This window comes from Anolis sagrei, chromosome 1 (assembly GCF_037176765.1).
Source record: "Anolis sagrei isolate rAnoSag1 chromosome 1, rAnoSag1.mat, whole genome shotgun sequence".
Classification (NCBI taxonomy): domain Eukaryota; kingdom Metazoa; phylum Chordata; class Lepidosauria; order Squamata; family Dactyloidae; genus Anolis; species Anolis sagrei.
In genome coordinates this window covers 223,318,115-223,339,592 of record NC_090021.1, presented here as the reverse complement: position 1 = coordinate 223,339,592, position 21,478 = coordinate 223,318,115, and the positions used below count along the sequence as shown (strand labels likewise).

The following is a 21,478-nucleotide window of genomic DNA, read 5'->3' as shown; positions in this document are numbered from 1 at the left end:
GAGCATTACGGAGATGCAGCAAAAGTGACTGTGAATAAGGGAAGCGAGGAGGTGGAGTGAGAGCGGGGAGAACGAAGGAAGGATAGAAAGGAGGGGATGCTTAGGGTAAGGGTTAGGACAAGGTTTAGGGTTAGGATTTCACCGTTAAACCACTCTTACATTCCTTCTATATGATCTGTCTCCGGCCTGGCTTTCATTAGCGAAGTCTCTCTTGCGCAAAGAGCGCTCCCGAAGGAGCGGCGCGGCTTCCGGGCCCAGCTCCCCTCCTATTCCCCAAAGCGGGTCCCAGGCCCTTGGGGCAAGGGGCGTTCCCGTGGCAGCGTTGCCCGGCGGGTCTCTTGAAGGCGGCAATCCTCTTAGTGGGGAGGAAATCCCACGCCTGGCTGGCGGGATTAAGGCTCCGGGCGGGGGGGAGGAGGAGGAGGAGGAGGAGCATCTGCTCCAGGCGGCCACGAGTTGCGCCTCGGAAGGGCAATCCGGCGGGCGGGCCCTCCGGCTCTCCTCCCCTGCCTACTCCTCTTGGGCGGGAAAGGGCTCGCGGTTTCTTTTCCTCCCAGGAACAGAAAGGGAGGCAGCAGCCTTTGTGTGCTTTCCTGGCTCCAGCGCCGCCTGCCCGCCCGCCGGCCGAGTTTTCCTCATTCTCTGAAGGAAGAAGAAGAAGAGGAGGAGGAGGAGGAGAAGGAAGAGCTCCTCCTCCTGCTCCTGCCTCTCCTCCTCCTCCTCCGCGGCCATTTGCCTCCGCCCCTCGTCGCCAAACGGGACTCATTCGCCAAGGAGCGGCGGCGGCGGCGGAGAAGAAGCAGGGTAAGGGGTGTCGGCTTCTTCCCTTTTGGGGGGGTTTCAAGGGGAGGAGAGGCGGGAAAAAGGGGGGGGCACACGCGCTTGCAACCCTGATCTTCCCTCTCAAAAGGTAGGCATAGGCAAGGGGGACGCCTGCTCCTGGTGGAGTCCTGCTTTGGTTTTGTTTCTAGTTTCTCCAAACTAAAATATATAGAGACACACACACAGAGACACCGTCCCATCCTTCCCAGTGGATCAATCTGGAATATTGTTGTCACCTCCCCCTCCCCCGGGATCCCTCCAGGGGGCGCCCTCCCAAGGTTTCTTCCTCCCTCCAAACAAACCCATTTGCAGTGGTCGAGGAAACAATTAGTAGTAGGTTCTTCTTTATTATTTGGACCCAAACAAAGGGTCTCCTTTTAAACTTTCCAATTCTGGGTGGTTGTTTTTTTCAATTTGCCCCATCAAATATAGACCCAAACAAAGCTCCTTTAAAGGTTTCTGATTCAGGGTTGCTGTGAGTTTTTCGGGCTGTATGGCCATGTTCCAGAAGCATTCTTTCCTGACGTTTCGCCCACATCTATGGCAGGCATTTTCAGAGGTTGTGAGGTCTGTTGGAAACTAGGCAGGTGGGGTTTATAGATCTGTTGAGTGTCCAGTGTGGGAAAAAGAACTCTAGTCTGCTTGAGGCAAGTGTGAATGTTGCACTTGGCCACCTTGATTATCAGCTTCAAAGCCTCTCTGGTTGCTGCCTGGGGATCCTTTCTTGGGGGGGGGGGGGGGGTAACTGGCCCTGATTGATTCTTGTCTGGAATTCTGCATGATAGGGTTGTTGTGAGTTTTCCAGGCTATATAGCCACGTTCCAGAAGCATTCTTTCTTGATGTTTCACCCACATCTATGGTAGGCTTCCTCAGAGGTTGTGAGGTCTGCTGGAAACTAGGGAAGTGGGGTTTATATATCTGGAATGTCCAGGGTGGGAGAAAGAATTCATGTTTGCGTGAGACAAGTGTGAATGTTGCAATTGGCCTCCGTGTTTAGTATTGAACAGCCTTCAGCTTCAAGGTCTGCTTTACAGCCTGGGGGAATCCTTTGTTGGGAGGTCTTGACTGGCCCTGATTGATTCTTGTCTGGAGTTCTGCTTTATTAGGTTGTTGTGAGTTTTCCGCGCTGTAGGGCCATGCTCCAGAAGCATTATCTCCTGACCTTTCTGCATTATTGGTTTTTAAAACTCCCTCCCCAAAATGTAGACACCCAAACAAGGATATAAACAACAACACTCTGAAAACAGACATGAAAAAAATCAGGGCCAGCTAATCACCTCCCAACAAAGGATTCCCCAGGCAGGAAGCAGCCAGACCTTGAGACTGTAAGGCTTTTTAATGCTAACCAAGGTGATTAATTGAAACATCCACACTTGTTTCTAATAGACAAGAGTTCTTTCTCCCACCCCGGACATTCCACAGATATATAAACCCCCCTTGCCTAATTTCCAATATATCTCACAACCTCAGAGGATGCCTGCCATAGATGTGGTCAAAACGTCAGGAGAGAATGCTTCTGGAACATGGCCATACAGCCCGGAAAACTCACAGCCACCCAAGGATATCGCTCTTTTAAAACTTTCTAATTGTGGATTGTTGATTTTGAATTTCCCTCTAAATATGTAGAAACAGATGAGGATATCATACTTTTTTTAGTTGTTTATAAATCGAGAATATTGTTTTGAATTTGCTATTAGCAGGTAATAATTTGGGGGAATTCAAGTTGTTTCCTCCAGGCTCCTTCCAAACTCCAGATATCACTTTCTACCTTTGTATACAGCATGTGTATACAAACATGATGGCCGAAAGCGAGGAGGAGCTGAGGAGCCTTCTAATCAAGGTGAAAGAAGAAAGCGCAAAAGCCGGGTTGCAGCTAAATGTCAAAAAAACCAAGATTATGGCAACAAGAATGATAGACAACTGGAAAATAGAGGGAGAAACCGTGGAGGCCATGACAGACTTTGTATTTCTAGGTGCAAAGATTACTGCAGATGCAGACTGTAGCCAGGAAATCAGAAGACGCTTACTTCTTGGGAGGAGAGCCATGTCCAGTCTCGATAAAATCGTAAAGAGTAGAGACATCAGACTGGCAACAAAGATCCGCCTAGTCAAAGCCATGGTATTCCCTGTAGTCACCTACGGATGTGAGAGCTGGACCTTAGGGAAGGCTGAGCGAAGGAAGATCGATGCTTTTGAGCTGTGGTGTTGGAGGAAAGTGCTGAGAGTGCCTTGGAGTGCGAGAAGATCCAACCAGTCCATCCTCCAGGAAATAAAGCCCGACTGCTCACTGGAGGGAAAGATACTAGAGACAAAGTTGAAGTACTTTGGCCACATCATGAGGAGACAGGAAAGCCTAGAGAAGACAATTATGCTGGGGAAAGTGGAAGGCAAAAGTAAGAGGGGCCGACCAAGGGCAAGATGGATGGATGGCATCCTTGAAGTGACTGGACTGACCTTGAGGGAGCTGAGGGTGGTAACGGCCGACAGGGAGCTCTGGCGTGGGCTGGTCCATGAGGTCACGAAGAGTCGGAGACGACTAAACGAATGAACAACATACAGCATGTGCGTCCCCCATGGATGTATGGTATACAAATGTATACCCAGACAAGGATATTGCACCCTTAATCCTTGCTTTGTTTTTGAAGCCTCCCCTCAATGTATACAGAGACAAGGATATCACATCCTTAACAGTGCAGGATCCTGTTTTCAATCCTCCCAAGTATTTAACTTTACCAATGCGTAAAGCAGGGATTTCTTTTGCAACTCCCACACTGTATGTACTCTTAAGAGTTTATAAATCTGGAATGTTGTTTTAAGAAAGCTTCCCCGGTGTACTGTTTATAATATGGAATATTGTTTTTCCTTTCCCCTGTCAGATGTACACCGTTAACATGGTATATGGCTGCAATTTCTTTTGTATCCCCCCCCCCCCCCCCATGTATACATTCTTTTAAGAGTTTGTAATTGGTTATTGTTGTTACTGTATTTACTCGATTCTGAGGCACACTTTTCTGCCCTATATATATATATATAGCAGGGAGCATACAACTCCACTGTTGCACCAGCTCCAATGGCTCCCGTTTGCTACCGAGGACAATTCAATATATATACATCTATCTATCTAAAACAGCAGATTTTATTTTTATTTGCAACTTAACCCATAAAATGTATATAACTTTTAACAGTTTATAATTCTGAAAACATATACACCCTTAGGGAACCCCTGGTGGCACAGCGGGTTAAACAGCTGAGCTGCTGTACTTGCTGACTGAAAGGGTGAGCTCCTGCTGTTAGCCCCAACTTTTGCCAACCTAGCAGTTCGAAAACATGCAAATTTGAATAATCAATAGATACCGCTTAGTGATCGGTAACGGCAATCCATGTAGTCATGCTGGCCACATGACCTTGGAGGTGTCTACGGACAATGCCGGTTCTTTAGCTTAGAAGTGGAGATGAGCACCACTCCCAGAATCGGACTCGACTAGACTTAATGTCAAGGGGAAACCTTTACCTTTATACACCCTTAACAAATTATAATTTTGATTTTATTTTTATTTTGCAAATACCCTTAGTGACTTATCATTCTGGTAAAAATAATTTTGGCACCCCCACCCACCCCAATATGTATACACCTGCAATAGGACTGCAGATTCCCTTAGAGAAGAAGTGCCACAGATTGATGAGAATGTTTTAAGTGAGGTTTGCAACAGCAGTTCAAGGCAAGCAATACATTGCTGAGCAGGGATGACATTCTGAATGCATTATATCAAACTGGAATTTAAGAGGAACTTTATGACGGACTGGATTATAACATTTCTTTTGTGATTTAAATGTTTTTCTTAGGTGGTTTTAATTTTTTATGTCTTTATGTTTAAATGTTGTTTTATCTTAGGGTTAATTGTGCTATTGAATTTATGCATAGTTACATGTTTTGCTTAGATTTCTGATTTGGTATTTATGTATGTGAGGCATTGAATTTTGCCATTATTTGTTGTAAACCACTTAGAATCCCCCCAGGGGTGAGAAAAGTGGTATATAAATACAGTAAATAAATAACAAAATAAAATCCTTAATATAAATGGATTAAGTTAGGCTTTCAGTAGCATAGCTTTTTTTCGTGTTAGGAGCGACTTGAGAAACTGCAAGTCACTTCTGGTGTGAGAGAATTGGCCAACTGCAAGGATGTTACCCAGGGGATGCCTGGATGTCTCAATGTTTTACCATCTTTGTGGGAGGCTTCTCTCATGTCCCTGCATTTGGAGCTGAAGCTCACGGAGAGAGCTCATCCGCGCTCTATTCGGATTCGAGCCTCCAACCTGTCAGTCTTCAGTCCTGCCGGCACAAGGGTTTGACCCTTTGCTTAGTAGCATAGTTACAAGGAGGTGTATACATTTTTGCATCTATGCCTTATGTTATCACAGATATCCCCCCCCCCTTCCCCCAATGATCATTAAACAGGTTGCATATTCGCAACACAGTAGGGGAGTATGCAGCCTAATTGTGACAGGATTGGATATGGGTTAAAGTAGGAGTGAAACTGCAAAAGGTGTTTTCAACAAATATTGTATTTGCTTCCTGGCTAACTTTTCATTCATCTGTAACATATATTCATACATTCTTCCTTCATTTAGTCACTTTCCATGTTCTCACCTGTGTTTGAGAATGTGCTTCTCCTGGTGAGTGTACCATCAACCTAGCAGAAATTGGAGGATTAAATGCTATTTGGCATATTCAGAGCGCCTGTGCACAGTTACTTTATATTAAAAAAACATCTGAGGGCAGTATTCATTAATACTACTAATTATTGCTATTAAAATCGTCTTGATTATTAATTTCTAAACACAGGGCTGTAAGAGCTGCTTTGAGGCTTTGTAACTTGATCCTGGCTGGAGTTGTGTAAACATTAGGTATGATTAGTACTAAATTACAATGAGAATGGCTTCCCCTTCCTTTTTCAAAAAGCTAACATCCTGTGCACAGCATGTAACCCCACCTTGCCATGCTTTTTTCAAGAGATTATTTAGTTATTTACCATATTTGTACTCTGATCTTCTCAACCCCAAAGGGGACTTGAGTAGGTTTTACATGTAGGCAACTATTCAGTGCTTTAAAAACCACATACAGTTAAAATAAACAATAAAATTTAAAATAACACACATTAAAACATTTAAAGGGAGCCCCCGATGGCACAGTAGGTTAAACCACTGAGCTGCTAAACTTGCTGACTGAAGGGTCACAGGTTCGAATATGAGGAGTGGCGTGAGCTTCCACTGTCAGCCCCAGCTTCTGCCAACCTAGCAGTTCGAAAACATGCAAATGTGAGTAGATCAATATGTACCGCTCCAGCGGGAAGGTAACGGTGCTCCATGCAATCATGAGGGCCACGTGACCTTGGAGGTGTCTACAGACAACGCCGGCTCTTCAGCTTAGAAATGGAGATGAGCACCAACCCCCAGAGTTGGACACAACTGGATTTAATGTCAGGGAAAAACCTTTACCTTTACCTAAAACATTTAAAGTTTGGGTTTTCTTAACTTAGAGGTATGGTAACATAAATGATGGTTTGGGTGCAGGCATGGGTAAACCCAGGCCCACAGGCAGGATATGGCCCCTTGGCTTCTTTCCTCAGGTCCCCATCTGCCTCAGCCATCCTCTGAGCATGCGGATGCAGCAGACCACCATGTCTCCAGGCTGAGAGGCAGAGACAAGGCGCTGGCGAGCACTCTCCAAAGAGAGCTCACCAGCACCATGTTTTTCCTTCACCTTGGAGCTTTGCGAAGGTAGTATCTCTGTTTGCAGTATGTGGCATGGAAGGACTCAACAAACATGTGGTGATAAAAGAGAGCTAGGCATCTCTACACTTGCCAGGCAGTACTGTCGATCTAAGTTATATTACAGTCATGTATGAATGTAGAACAGTGGTTCCCAACCTGTGGTCGATGGACCACCAGTGGTCAACAAGAACAAAAATATGGTCCGTGGTCTCACCATTACTACACCGTTGCCTGAAAACCACACAACAATTAGAGTGATTGATGCCGCAAAACCTTCTTACATTGCCGAGGCGACGGAGTTGTCGGGAGGGGAGAGGCTGACTACCCACGAAATATTACTAATACCACATCAGCTCTAGCTTATTAAATATGGTTTTCTGTGGGCGAGCAGATGGTGACTACTGGATGGCATATGTTCTGTATCAGAAACTAGTGCTGATGTGGTCTATTCAATGCAATTTTCTGAATCAGCACCCCAAATAACCAAGCTGAATCTAAAGTTGACCAAAAACCGATTCTTGACTCTTTCGGTACTAATGTTGGAGAGTGGTCCCTGGTAAAAAAAAGGTTGGGAACCACTGATGTAGAAAAATGGGCAAAGTGAGTTAAGATAAAGTACCCAAGTTTTCCTGTATGGGACAACATAACACAATGGTAGAATAAGAAACGTACATACATAAACACTAGCTGCAGTTTCTAGTTTCTTTAGATGACCAACTCAAAAACAAAGATCTAGAAAAATACTCTGCTTAAAACTTCACCGAATCTTCCAAAGTATTGAAATTAACTGAAATATTTGTCTGATTCCATGCTCTGTCTATTCCAAGCTCAGTTTTCTTATGGGTTACTTTTGCTACATGGATTGCATAAATAGCAACTAGCCTTGAATTAACAAAGTAATATTCAGAATGGGGGTAGATATTATTGGATTATATTGATACCACTAAAGGCTTATGCCATAAGTAATATGTCTGGTGCAGCTTGAAATTTAAATCTTCCAGTTGTGCCAGTGTGACCTTTTAAGAATTCCAACCTTTCAGACAGGCAAGTCCAGACAGACAGAAGGTGGGAGGCATATGTGCCAGTTTATCCTTTTTGGCTCAGAGTTGAGGACGAAACCTCTGATAGAGACTCCGGTTATTTGGATTTATCTATTCTATCAGTCATGCAAGATGCAGGCTTGTGAAGGCTAAATTCGAAGTCGCTAGGCTGTTTATGTCTTGTATGATGTGGGTCTTAAAATATTTATTATCAAATGTTGACACCCAGATTCTTGTTTGAAACACTTCAGTAACTACACAGTATACAACCCATAAGACATGTTTTCATTCTGCAGGATGACTCTCATTGCCTTGTGTAATATGACAGCTGTATTGTGAAGTTTCTAGAATTATACTATTGCTGAAGGCAACACTTAAATTTGTTTTGTATCATGTCATGAAGTTATGTCATATACTATGATCTATCTACCAAATTTGTCCAATTCTATAGAATGCTTGCTATAAATCTCTATTTCCATCTTTATGTTTACTACCACCACCTGTAAAAGGTCTGCGGTCATCACTTGCTGGATATTGAAGTTGTATTTTTTTTAAAGAAAAATCCACTTGTCACTGGGTTGATGTGTGTTTTCAGGCTTTATGGCCATGTTCCAGAAGCATTCTCTCCTGACGTTTCACTTGCATCTATAGCAGGAATCCTCAGGGGTTGTGAGACCTCACAACTTCTGAGGATGCCTGCCATAGGTGCAGGCAAAACATCAGGAGAGAATGCTTCTGGAACGTGACCATACAGCCCGGAAATAGTGATTCTGGCCATGAAAGCCTTTGACGATACATTCCTCTTATCAGTTGGACTGTCTCATTTCCAAACAATTAATGGAGACAGTATTTCTGTAGCCTGCAATACTTACGGCAGAATATGTCGCGAAATGCAATTATGAATATTTACTTGGAAGGCATTTTTCTATAGCACAAAGAAGTTGCATGAGCATTCCATAAAGTTTCTATATGTATGCAATTAATTTGCATGCCTTTTCTCCCAAGGTGAGAACCACAATGGCTCACAGCTAAAGTCTGCCTGCATTGATTTTTAATAATTCATTTGCCTTTTCCCCTCTTGAAATGTTTACAGTTTCTTTCCCTTTGCCCTTCTAGTAACAATGCTGAGCTTTTTTCGGCGAACGCTTGGGCGCCGGTCTATGCGCAAGCATGCCGAGAAAGAACGACTAAGGGAAGCCCAGCGAGCTGCAACTCACATCCCTGCAGCGGGAGATGAGAAGTCCATCATTACTTGCAGAGTCTCTTTGCTGGATGGGACGGATGTCAGTGTGGACTTACCGGTATGATAAAATTCATTTATCTTTTTTGGCACTGTTCTGTCTCCTTTGAGAATGTGTATCTTTTGTGTTTCCTAAGATATATGTAAACATCAGTCATTGACGAAATTAGAAAGAGATGCTAATATGCAAAAAGGCGTGAACCCAGTTGTTAAATACATCAGTTAAATAAATAAAATGTGCTTAAATCTTGACCCAAATCTCTGTTGGAAATTGAGATAATTGAATGTTGATCTCAGAGCTGTTGGTAGTAACTCTAGGAAGCAGGGAATTTAAAGTCTCATTTCTATTTTAAGTGACACACTGTGAAAGTATAAGGGTTGTTTATTGAACCTCTTTTGCCTGTGACAGCTGTTACATCTGGGACACCTTAGAGATTAACAGGTTTCTGACATAAGCTTTGTTAGACAAGAGCTTACACTCATCATAGTGAATATATTAGTATTTTAGATGCCACAGGACTTTCAATTATTTTTGATTGACATGCCATATAACAGCATTTTAGATGTCTTGGATAATGGCTATATTGTCTTGTGTGATCATATGTATATTTTGAACATTAATGCTTGGAGTCTGGAAAACTGTAGTTTACACTCTGATATTTCATTATAAGACACATTTTGGATTTTTTGTTTTGTTTTGTCTTTTGTGCCAGGAGCGACTTGAGAAACTGCAATGCTACATTTTGGGTTAATCTTTAATTTTTGCATGACTGGATTTCAGAATTGCAGTTTAGGATAGAATGTGGATATCAAAGTTCAGAGAGCACAATGTCTTAGTTTTTGAGAACTAGAAACAAAAAATTGAGGGTTAATGTGATATGAAAATGGTCATCATATCAACAAATTCAAATAAAGATACCCGAGCATTGTATATCTAATTACAATAAAGTTTGACAGCAACATTGTGAAGAAAGAGTGTACATCTCGTGCATTGGATGAAGCACTAAAGATAATTCCTTTTACTAGTGTGTAGCAGACTGATAAGACCGCTTTGTATTTTCTCATTTTGTTCAGAAGCCTTATAAGCCCTCAGCAGAGATGGTTGAAATGTCTCTACGTAGTTTATAACTCAGTATGTGATTATCCTTCTGTTAAAAAATTATTTCTGTGTTTCCCTTTAAATTATATTGTCATTAAATGATCTCAATTTTGAAGTATCATAACTGAAATGATTCCTTCCTTAGAACAAGGAGACTACTCTTTTGGTCCAGGGACTAAATTCCAATTTTGGAAAGTTCTAAAGCCAGCAAGTATTTCACCATTAGGTAGAGCTAAAGCCATAGAGTTGATCCGAAACAAAGGAGTAGAATTATAAATCTTTCCAGTCTGGACATTTTCCCAGAGATCATGCAATACGCAGTTTAGTTCTGCACATATCTCTTCATGAATAAACCCGGTGGAATAGCACCCTGGGCGGTATACCATAGTTTAGTCCCGTACTGCGGCAATTTTTTGGCTTGCAGATCAGAGTTCCTCTCTCATACAAACCTTTCCAAGGGTATGCACCAAAATAACTTTCCAGTCAGAACCTTTTTAGGAGTTATTAAAATGCCTAAATGCAACATACAGGGAGTATACACCCCCCCCCCCTGTTAACGTCAGCTCCACTGGCTGCCAGTTTGCTACCGGGCTCAATTCAAAGTGCTGGCTTTGAACTATAAAGCCCTAAATGGTTTTGGTTCAACTTACCTTTCCAAACATATCTCCCTTTATGAGCCAACTAGAGCTTTAAGATCTGGCTGGGTAGGCCCTGCTCTCGGTCCTACCCCCTTTGCAAGTGGGATTGGTGGGGACGAGAGAGAGGGCCTTCTCTGTGGTGGCCCCTCGGCTGTGGAACTCCCTCCCCAGTGATAGTAGACTGGTCCCATCACTCCTGACCTTCAGAAAAAAGCTAAAGACCTGGCTTCGTACGCAGGCGTTTGGGGAGTAGGGTAACACGGAATTCGACCTTAACCTAGCAGTCTGAGTAATGATTATGGAAAAACCAAAAAGTATGGAAATCCTGACTCGGCACTTTGTATGTTTTTAATCTGTATTCCTGTATTTATATGTTGTAACTGTTTTATAATTTAATACGATATGTTTATTGTTATGTGTACAACATGTCATTGAATATTTGCCAGAGTTTGTAAGCAGCCCTGAGTCCTCCTTCAGGTGAGAAAGGCAGGGAGTGAACATAGTAAATAAATAAATTTATGTCAACAGGGAAAGTTTAGGACAGTGTGTGCTTTAAAATGTTTGCTGATGTAACTACTATAGGTCACAAAAAGAGTTCCTAGCAAATTCATATCTACCTTTTATTTAATTCTCTTAATCTAGTACAGGCATGGGCAAACTTCAGTCCTACTGGCTGTTATGAATTATGGGAGTTGAAGTCCAAAACACCTGGAGGACTGAAGTTTGCCATGCCTGCTCTAGTGGGTATCTGATCCAGAGATTTGGTTGCTTTAGGCAGGGAATTTATAATTCTCTAGTACTGAATATTTGCTGATATAACAAAGAATGGAACAGATGTATTCCGTAATTCCTCTTTAGTATCACTACTCTCAAACAGGTATGATGCTCTGTAACTCCTTCTTTCATTTAATTTCATAGCTGTTCGAACCACTGATGATATTGCATAATCATGGAAGTTGGCCAAGTTATTTGATTATACTCATTTTTTTACCAAGGGTGATAAAGGCATTTAAAAATGACTACTAATATTTAGGGGGGAAATGCCCAATGCTTTCTCCAGGTTATTACAATAACACAATTAATAGTCATCAGTTTTTAAAGATTTTAACACTTTATGCATTTCTTAAAATACCCTGCTAAACTCATTTCACTTGAGATGAATGACCACATCTCTCCTGTCTCAAAGACAAAGGGGAGCCTGTACTGCAGAACCCGTTTGTGATCATTGCCTGCTTTCTCTGGCTTTTGAGGTGAAAACAAAACCCTGTTCTTAATATCGTAATTCCAATCATGTTTGTTCCTCTGGTTTCAAACATATTTTATTTTGCTGTACTTGATGTGCCTTTTTGCTCTGTAACTTCTCTGAGATGGTGGGCATGGGAAAAAGGCAGGGTGGGAGTTGTGGGGTCCCATAGTGAAAAGTGCTAGTAACTGAAAATGAATGCTTGGGGGCATTCATTATTTCCCATGGCATTGTAACATTCGTTCACATTTTTCCTGTGCCCAAGGAGGGCACTTTTCCAAGAGTGATGTGCTCTGTGTGTGGGCACACTTGGGATTTTAGTATTCAATAGCCACTGCCGTTTTTAAAAAGTGAATACTCTTGTTTTAAGAATGTGATGTTTTGGGATTTTAGGAGTTTTTCATAATGAGAGTCCTCAAAAGTCTAATGTTTTTGATTTTTGGCCAAAACTAGATTTTTGTTTTTGTTTTGAGACTAGAAGGCGAATTGCCTAGGTAAAGATCAAATTTCAGGCAAGATTAGTCATTGACCCTTTTAGGATTCTTCCATAAGTCATTGCAAAGGCCAGAATGATGCAGAGTAGTATTTCTCATATTGAAGGGATTGGTAGAGAAGCTTACTGTAATTGCTAAACATTGAGTGGGAAAAAACTCTCACTGGTTATGATATGTGTGAATGACACAATCACGGGGTTTTGTGTTATAAAACTTAAGTGTACAACATTAAACTATTTGAGGAAATATCAGTTACAACTTTGGATCCCATCTGTCAGTTTCCATGTTGCATTATGAACCTGATGTCTGTATTAAAAAAATCTGGCTGTTTGCCAGTGATACTCCAACCACTGTGCATTTATTTATTTACAGTATTTATATATCGCTTTTCTCACCCCTGGGTGGACTCAAGGTGGTTTACACAAAAAATAATGGCAAAATTCAATGCTTTACATACATAAACCAAAACTCAAATCAACAAAATATAACTAGGCATAAAATCAATCGGACAATTCACCATATGATAAGATAAAAGGACATTTAAAACTTGTAATATAAGAATTAAAACACCTAATAAAAGCATTAAAATCACATTATCCATCTCGTAGAACAGGCCATTCTAAACGTCGATTGTACATATTCCATATTTGCTTCTTGTACTGCATTATTTTAGTAGTCAAAAGCTTGGTTCCATAACCATGTCTTTGTGCTTTTTCTAAAGGCCAGGAGGGAGGGTGCAGATCTAATTTCACTGGTGAGAGATTTCCAGAGCCAAGGAGCCACCACTGAGAAAGCCCTGTCTCTTGTCCCCACCAACTGCACTTGCAAAGCAAGTAGGACCGAGAACATGGCCTCCCCAGCCTCCTTGATGATTCATAGACTTTTCTATGCCTTAATTTTGTTGGAAGTTTCAAACTTTGTGGCAAGATATTATTAATAAGGAAGTTATGACAACATGCACTTCTTAATTTCATTGCAATAAACAATTGGATAAATATCCTGAAATATCTACACTTATAGACGTGTTTGCTGGCTTTACATAAAGGATTTGATTATTGTGTGCATTCCGATGAATAATACAGTTAGAAAAATTGACTATGGTCGAGACTTAGAAACAGTAATGATTGTAGATCAACACTTCCAGGTTTCCTCTTTCATACCTATTTGACTTTTGTGTGTACAAAGTTTCTGAGAGTTTATGTTAATATACGGTACTAGGAAACCTGTTTGTTATTCATGGTTCTGCTTAACAGTTCTAATGGACATTCATGGTTAAAAGTGAAATCTAAGGTTTTGTGATGTTGATTGGCTTAATTTAAAAATAAAAAGATTCTTAGGTACTTCCTGGACTACAGACTGCTGTTCATTCTAATAAGTTCTGAAATGGGTAAGGAAAGCACCTTTTAATGACCCAAAGCATCTTAGTGGGTTTGGTTTCAGCCAATGATATTACAGCACTAAAGACCTGTGTGGATTTCGAGAGGAGTAAACAATAAAAGAAGCTCTCTGCTTGATACAAGAGTGTCAGGGTGCTGAATTTTGTGAGAAAACATTCTCGTTCACCCAACCTTTGCAATCTAGTTCAGTAGTGATAACGTCTGTGATTTGGCACTAGGTGAAGAAGGGAGGCGTGGAGGGGGAGGGGGGATATTTGTATCTCTCTTTGTTCTCTGGGGATTGGCGTGAAAAGATCCTTCACTGTCCATATCCTCCAATACTGTTTTACTTTAGATTATTTGGGATGATGTTTCTTTTAAGTTAAAAGCATTCTGGGTATGATTAATTAGGATTGGAAGAAACATTTTCCACAATAAATTCAACTCCTTCAGACTGAATTAATTCAGAAGGGTCAAGGGCATCAAAGGTTTTTCCTATCATGCACTGCAGTCTTTTTGGATAAAGGAAAGTTATGGCACCTTTAAGACCATGCCATTTATGTATAAGCCCAAGTGGGCTGTCATCCATGAAAGCTTATGCAGAAATAAATTAATTAATCTCAAAAGTAGTAGAGCAGTGGTTCACAATCTGTGGGTCCCCAGGTGTTTTGGCCTACAACTCCCAGAAATCCCAGCCAGTTTACCAGCTGTTAGGATTTCTGGGAGTTGAAGGCCAAAACATCTGGGGACCCACAGGCTGAGTACCACTGTGCTAGAAGAATGAAGACAGACATCTGTCTCTATGAAGGGCTTGTGGAATTGTGCAAACTTGTGCATCTCTTGACACAAATCCATCTAGGATACTATTTTAAGTGTTAGAACCTCAGTCACATCTATTTATCTGTTTATGTTTACCATGCCTCACAGAGGTCAAGATGAATGTCAAATCCTTATTGTGATGGATATTTTGGAGTACTTTTGATTTACAAACAAATGTATTTTTGCTTACTTGGAGAGTTTTCAGAGTATCCAAAAAATCACAACTTCTTGCTTTGTTATCAAACTGTGAGGCATAGAGATGGCATTTGATGATATTGCTATTGATATAAGATTTCATTGTCTCCCTTTTAAAGGACCTTTCCAGACAGGCCCTTTATTCCAGGATCTGATCCCAGGTTTTCTGCTTTAAACTGGATTATATGAGTTCACTCCCAGATAATCTGGGATAAACAAAAACATCTGGGATCAGATCCTAGGATATAGCGTCTGTTGGAAAGGGCCCTCGGAGGCTGAAGGCAGCCAAATTCTGGTGCTATTGATTCCTTACTGTTATCTGGTCATATTTTCTGCCTTTATATTTTTAAAACTTGGCATAAAAAAGTATAAGCATTACAAATAGTAGATACCATAAATAATGACAAGCAACTCTACATAATAAGATCAAGATATGACCAAGCAGATACAAAAACACTAAAACCAGTGGTATAACATTGGAAGGGTTGTTGTGACTGAAAACTAAAAGCAGAGTTTAAAATGTTTGGGAATTTTTACACCTTTTACAGCCTTTTCTGTTAGTGCTGTTTTCCAGCCTAGTAGTAAATAAATAGTGGGAGTAAATTTGCATTGAGTGTGGCATGTTGCAGGTCTGAAGGCCACTAAGTTTAAGTCCAACTTCAGTTGCTGAAGTGAGTATTGAAACACATAAATATGCCTTGCTTTGTTCAGCTTTTAGTAAACAAAGTTGGGATCTGGAAAACAGGTCTCTCTGAGATGGGGATCTGTATTTCTCTGTGGTTAACATTTCTCAACAGAGTGCACGTAGAAGTGGCCTCAAAAATAAAGTTAATCATCAACTAATCTTCTTCTTCCTAACACACATTCCTCTTGTAATTTCAGAAAAAGGCCAAAGGACAGCATCTGTTTGAACAGATCATGTACCATCTGGACCTCATAGAAAATGACTACTTTGGACTACGATTTATGGATTCAGCACAAGTGGCAGTGAGTAACATGTTTTACTCCCTTATAGTACAAAAGGTAGATTAAATCCTCAGTGTCAAATGGAAGATTTATTTGTGTATCAAAACAACTTTTAGAAAATACTGTCAAACTATTATGAATTTTCCTGTAGCTGTTTCATTTCATTGCAGATAAATGTGTTTGTTTTTTTTCTGGGACCCTTGACACCCTACCCCATTATGAGGGGACTTCAAACAAAAAACTATTATGAATGCATTTGATTGATTTCATCCTAGTAGTTCAAGAATGTTTGCCATTTTCCTCTTAATTATATAAAAAGGGATGTTTTCTTGCCTCATTTGTCTTCAGAATACCAAATGGTCAGTTCAAAACATGTTGCTTGGCCAATAATATTTAGATGTGATGTTCTTGAATGCTCTGTCATGTTTATATGTGCTGTAAACCTTTTGTGTTGTCAGGAATTACTTTGACTATACAGTAAACTTCTGCATCATTAGAAAGACACTCATTAAATACATCTTCTTATGTTTCTTATATGTTTCTTATATTGGGACATTATGATTCTTTGTTTTCATAGACTTTATCGAAATTTACAACTTAATCCTTTTGGCTATGACTCTTTCATGCCCACAGCTCTTACAGAAATATGATTTTAAAATCTTATATTTATATGTATGTGTGACTTGTTTGTATAATCTCAGGTATATCAGAACAGGGTCTTCCCATCCAGCTTGCAGGATTGTTTTGCTGTTATTTCTGAAGACCATTTAACTTTGAACGCCCTGCACATAAATGAGTTGGGCTTTCCAGGCCTGAAAATGGCTGCTTAGAACCAAATTATTCTTTGAAGACTGGAAATGGTTACAGTGGGGCTAATTTCCATGTAGACACTTCTTCTCTGTCCTTAGGCTTTTCCACTGTCTTTCACACTCTTCCCAAATTAGATTTCCCCATTGCAACCATCAAGGTTTTTGATCTGTTCTTGATATGATAAGAATAGCAGCCTTAAATAGTATTGTTTTTGTTTCAATTCAGCCATACTTACTTATTTTTACGAATGTTTTGCTCAGTCTAACACAATGGCTTTAGTAGTATCGTTATTCTGATGAAATAGTAATGTTTCTTGAGAATTAAGATACCAATATTAAAGAGCTTGTCTATGCAATGTTTGGAAACATATTCAGGGGTAGCCGTATTGGTCTTTAAAAGCTTCCCAGAAGTGTTTGGTTCATCAGTCAAGACATTGCTGTTTTGTTCTGGGTAATGTTTGGAGTCAAATTTACTGATTTTATTCACTGGATTGTGGCTGTGCATTTGGAGTCTTTTTCACAATTTAGGAGGCTTTTGTATTCTGTGTTGTTTTCTTTTTTCCTCCTCCCAAGTGTATGATAGAATATGAATGGCTTAAAATTTGTTAGGGAAAACTACCCAAAATAAAGCAGAGCATCCAAAAATATAAACAGGATACTAGAAGTTGAGCATCAGCTCACAGCATGCAGAGCATGAAATACCGTGTGATGCGGCTGTGAAGAATTTAGAGTTTAGGCCATGCAAAGATGTAGAGCTCTGTCTTTAAAAATCACAAAAGGTTCATTTCCAATAGAAAAAATAACTTCATTTCTTCATAGTAAAGAACTGGGTCTGAGCTACTCTAATATGCATCTCTTCTGACACACAAGCGGAGAGATCTCAAAGCATATTAATATGTAACAAGCTGAAGTAAAGGCTAGCAGTAGAAAAGTATCCTATCAGAATGAAAGCAGAAATGGAGAGGAGAGAAGAAATTAGATACGTTCCAACTGCCATACAAGAGGCATGAAGGAAGGGAAACCTTATTCTAAACTAACTGCTCCTTGTTGAGGACTTGAGACTTGGCTAGTGTGGGGTTGAATTCCAACAAAATTGACCTCTGAAAGTAACATTTTCCATTGTAGAGCTGCTCATTAATTTGATGCAATTATTTTTTTTTCCAAAGTCTTGCTAGCCTACATTCTTGAGATAGCCAAGGGAGTGTTGGGGATGATATTGGAGTATTCTTAATAAACTATTGTGGAGATTTCAATATCAATATCAGTATAATAACAACAACAACTTTATTTATACCCCGCCTCCATCTCCCCCAAGGGGATTTGGGGCGGCTTACATGAGGCCATGCCCATCAATATAGTAAACACAATAAAACACAACAAAAATCAGAAAATAAAATACATAAGATGCAAAACCATTGATATATGTAGCATTTTAATGATTTATAGGATTTTATTGTGTATTTTATATTGTATTTAATAATCTGGTGTTCATGTATTTATTTATTTGCCTTGCCTTGTATGTGAAAGACCTATGGTCTAAGCATCAAATAAACTACTGCTACTACTAATATAAATAATGTGAAAGTTTCCATTTTAGCTTAAAGATTGGTGGTCACTATGGCAACCAGAAGTGATTTCTGGCCCCATATATTCAAGTGGACCCTCTGTGATCATTTCATTTTGGGGGGCGGGGGGGGGGATGAGAAAATGGTAAGTGGGCTGGAAAATAACTTAGCATAGTTCAGTACGTATTTTTGCCTAGATTTGTAAATAGGATCTTTTTATCTTACTGTACTTGCTGAATGGGCCTGTGATGGAATGGTATGCCTCAGGATACTGATAAATCTGAATTGGGTCTTTTTTCTATGGCTCTTGGGAAATTTCCTGTCACTTCAGATAATCTCTGGAATGAGGAAATGACCCGTACAGTTGACATAAGCACTTCTGAATTGTTAGTAGAACAGACTTGGCTCCCAGCTAGCTTCGAAGGAACTAATAGGCATGAAACAACAGAGAAGGAACAGTAGTGGTAGAGGAAAATGCTTGTTAAAGCCTATTGAACATGACTGTGCAGATAATGTTAGAGCTTACTCTGTGGTAGGAATGGCAATCCGAAATCTTTACGTTCTTGTTGCCGTGATGTACTCATAGTTGTCCAGGCAATCATCTTTGAATAGTGAGGTGCATAGGAAGAAGACAATAACTTACTGATTTGATGTGGCTCATTTAACTATCACTTCAAGAACAAAACTATTGGCTATTCTAGTTTTAATCCTACATCTAGACCAGATAAACTACCTGTTTGTCCAGTTTTGTAGGATATTGTAAAATTTGCACCTGCTCAAAAGGATGTGCACAATGTCTCCAGAGAATTGAGGGTAGACATTTGTATTCTTGGTTCCTTCTGTACTTGGTTTTTATGCTACTGTTGCCCTGGCTGAATAGGCGACAGCAGTGTGTTACTTGTGGGAAAATATGAGGAAGTTGCAAGACCTTTGCTTTTAGCAAATAACTCTCTCTTAGCCCTACTGTACTGAATAGTTTGACCATTCTTTAAACATGTAATGACTTGTCAGCTCTTAGTATCAAGATGACAGATTGCCCTAAATACTCATGTCTAGAAACTCTAGTTTAAAAAAAAATCCTCCCAAAAAACCTTTGTCCCCTTATCTATGGATCAGTGTGGTGCTGTACCTCAGTTCTTAGCATGGTGAAAAGCAAGGGCTTCCTCCTTCCCAGGAGAACCTAAAAGAAGCACTGACTAAACTTGTGCATTTCTGCTATCCAGATTTCGGGGGACCTGCAGATCCGTGTTCATGCGCCTCCCAAAAATGGACAGGCATCCGAATGGACATTTTCGATCTGCAGCCAGATCATGCGGCTAGATCTGGCCCCTTAGTGGCAATGAGGGGAGGGGGGAGTCATGGGCTCCCCTTCTTGTCATTTTTAGGGCTATGAGGATGAAAATGGTCACATTTAGAGGACACATCTACCACTGTTGGCCCACCAAGTTCCATAATATTTGGGTCATCCGCTGATTTTTAGAAATTTCTTTTCTTTCTAGAAATAAAATCTCCTTTAATTTTTTCCCAAAAAGGTATCCCCTGCCCTGTAACTTCTCCAAGAGCAGTAGCAGGGCACTATTCCTACCTACAAAATGTCAAAGATGCACCTTCACATCAACCAAGCCCACTATTACACTTTCTTTACTAATTAAAAAACAACAGCAACTTCTTCCAAAGCTTTTGCATTTCTTTTTCTCCCAACATACTGGAAGAGGCCAGCAGCCCACCATTCAGAAGCAAGCAAACAAGCAGAATGTCCCCTTATTAGAAAAACACTCCTGTATGATCCACTGGGAAATTTTTTTTTAAGAAAGCAGACAAATTTCAAAGGATAAGATTGTTGAATTGTTAGAGGAAGGCTGGTGGAACTCGGGTTTGTGGTGTTTTTCTGGTACAATTCTTACGAATAGTAGTACAGATAATAATAATAATCTTTTATGTGCTGATGGAGATTGGAGTTAGAGAGAGACTATGGGTTCTGTTGGCTTGGCAAAGCTTCCATAGAAGCCCAGATCTGTTGTTGTTGTTGTTATGGAATGAAATTAAGAAGGCAGAGAGCATCGAGTTAAATATAAACAGAGAAAACTTGTGATTAGATTGCAAAGGAAAGAAATTATTAGGTATTGGTAGTAAGTTTAGGTAGATAGATAGGTAGTTTTTCTGAGAATGAGACTTTGCTCTCTGCTCACTGTGTGATCCTGAATAGAGCAGAAGGTAGCCGCAACCGGCAGCCATGTGCTTCAGTTAGGTTGAAAAAACATGGCAGCAGAGTCCTTGTTGTTACGGGCATCTGAAGAAGTCGAAGGCAAACGACCAAAACAAATCTGTGCACAAGTCTAGTACCAACTCCCTCTACTCTCCACCATGACATTGCTTCTGACCTTTTTCAACATGAAAGTATCAGCTGCAGTGGCTGATACTGGCCCCTGAGGCAGTATTGGTTTTATCTCCTCTCCATGGAATGACCCTCAACTTATCCACGGGTCATATCAAAATTCATAATTTTAGCCCCCAACCTGCTGCCAACCTATACATGAGCTCAATGTGTAAATGAGTATATAAGTAGGGTTTCTGTGAGTTTTCCCAGATGTATGGCCATGTTCCAGTAGCATTCTCTCCTGACATTTTGCCTGCATCTATGGCAGGCATCCTCAGAGGTTGTGAGGTCTATTGGAAATGAGGCAGTGGGGTTTATATATTTGTGGAATGTACAGGGTGAGAGAAAGAACTCTTGTCTGCTTGAGGCAAGTGTGAATGTTGCATTTGGCCAGCTTGATAAGCATTAAAAAGCCTTGCAGCTTCACCCCCTGGCTGTTGTTGCCTTTTGTTTGGGAGGTGTTAACTGACTGACACTTGATAGATGGCAGTCAGGAGTGGTGATCCTTATTTACTGTCTTGATTCTGGTGTTTGTTTTTTTTTAAATGCTGGTAACCAAATTTTCTTCATTTTCATGGTTTCCACGTGTTTGTTGAAATTGTCCATGTGCTTGTGGATTTCAGTGACTTCTCTGTGTAATCTCACATGGTGGTTGTCAGAGTGGTACAGCTTTTCTGTGTTCTCAAATAATATGCTGTGTCCAGGTTGGTTCATCAAGTGCTCTGCTATGGCTGATTTCTCTGGTTAGGGTTAGGGTGCAAAATGTTCTTTGGTTCATGTTTGGCCAATGCTGCATTTGGTGGTTGCTATGTAGACTTGTCCACAGCTGCACGGTATATGGTAGACTTCTGTAGTGGTGAGAGGATCCCTCTTGTCCATTGCTGAACATAGCATTTGTTGAATTTTCCTGGTGGGTCTGTAGATTGTTTGTAGCCTTTTGGGGACATGTTGTTACTCCATCTTTGAAACATCTCCACAAGCTTCAAATTCATTTCGAGTCTAAGTTCAACTTTTAAATCT

General features: G+C 40.5%; 1 protein-coding gene across 2 annotated transcripts in view; it reads left to right on the top strand.

Annotated features, from left to right (window-relative positions):
• Positions 1 to 238: 238 nt before the first annotated feature.
• The window catches only part of EPB41L5 (erythrocyte membrane protein band 4.1 like 5), a 77,385-nt gene continuing 56,145 nt past the window's right edge, over positions 239 to 21,478 (top strand). Inside the window, exons 1-3 of one of the 2 annotated variants that reach the window (XM_060774252.2) lie at positions 239 to 804; positions 8,754 to 8,938; positions 15,624 to 15,728. In XM_060774252.2, coding sequence (XP_060630235.2) covers positions 8,759 to 8,938; positions 15,624 to 15,728 — 285 coding nt within the window. In that variant the 5' untranslated portion in view covers positions 239 to 804; positions 8,754 to 8,758. The remainder of the gene's footprint in view (positions 805 to 8,753; positions 8,939 to 15,623; positions 15,729 to 21,478) is intronic. The other variant, XM_060774242.2, reaches the window with a different exon arrangement.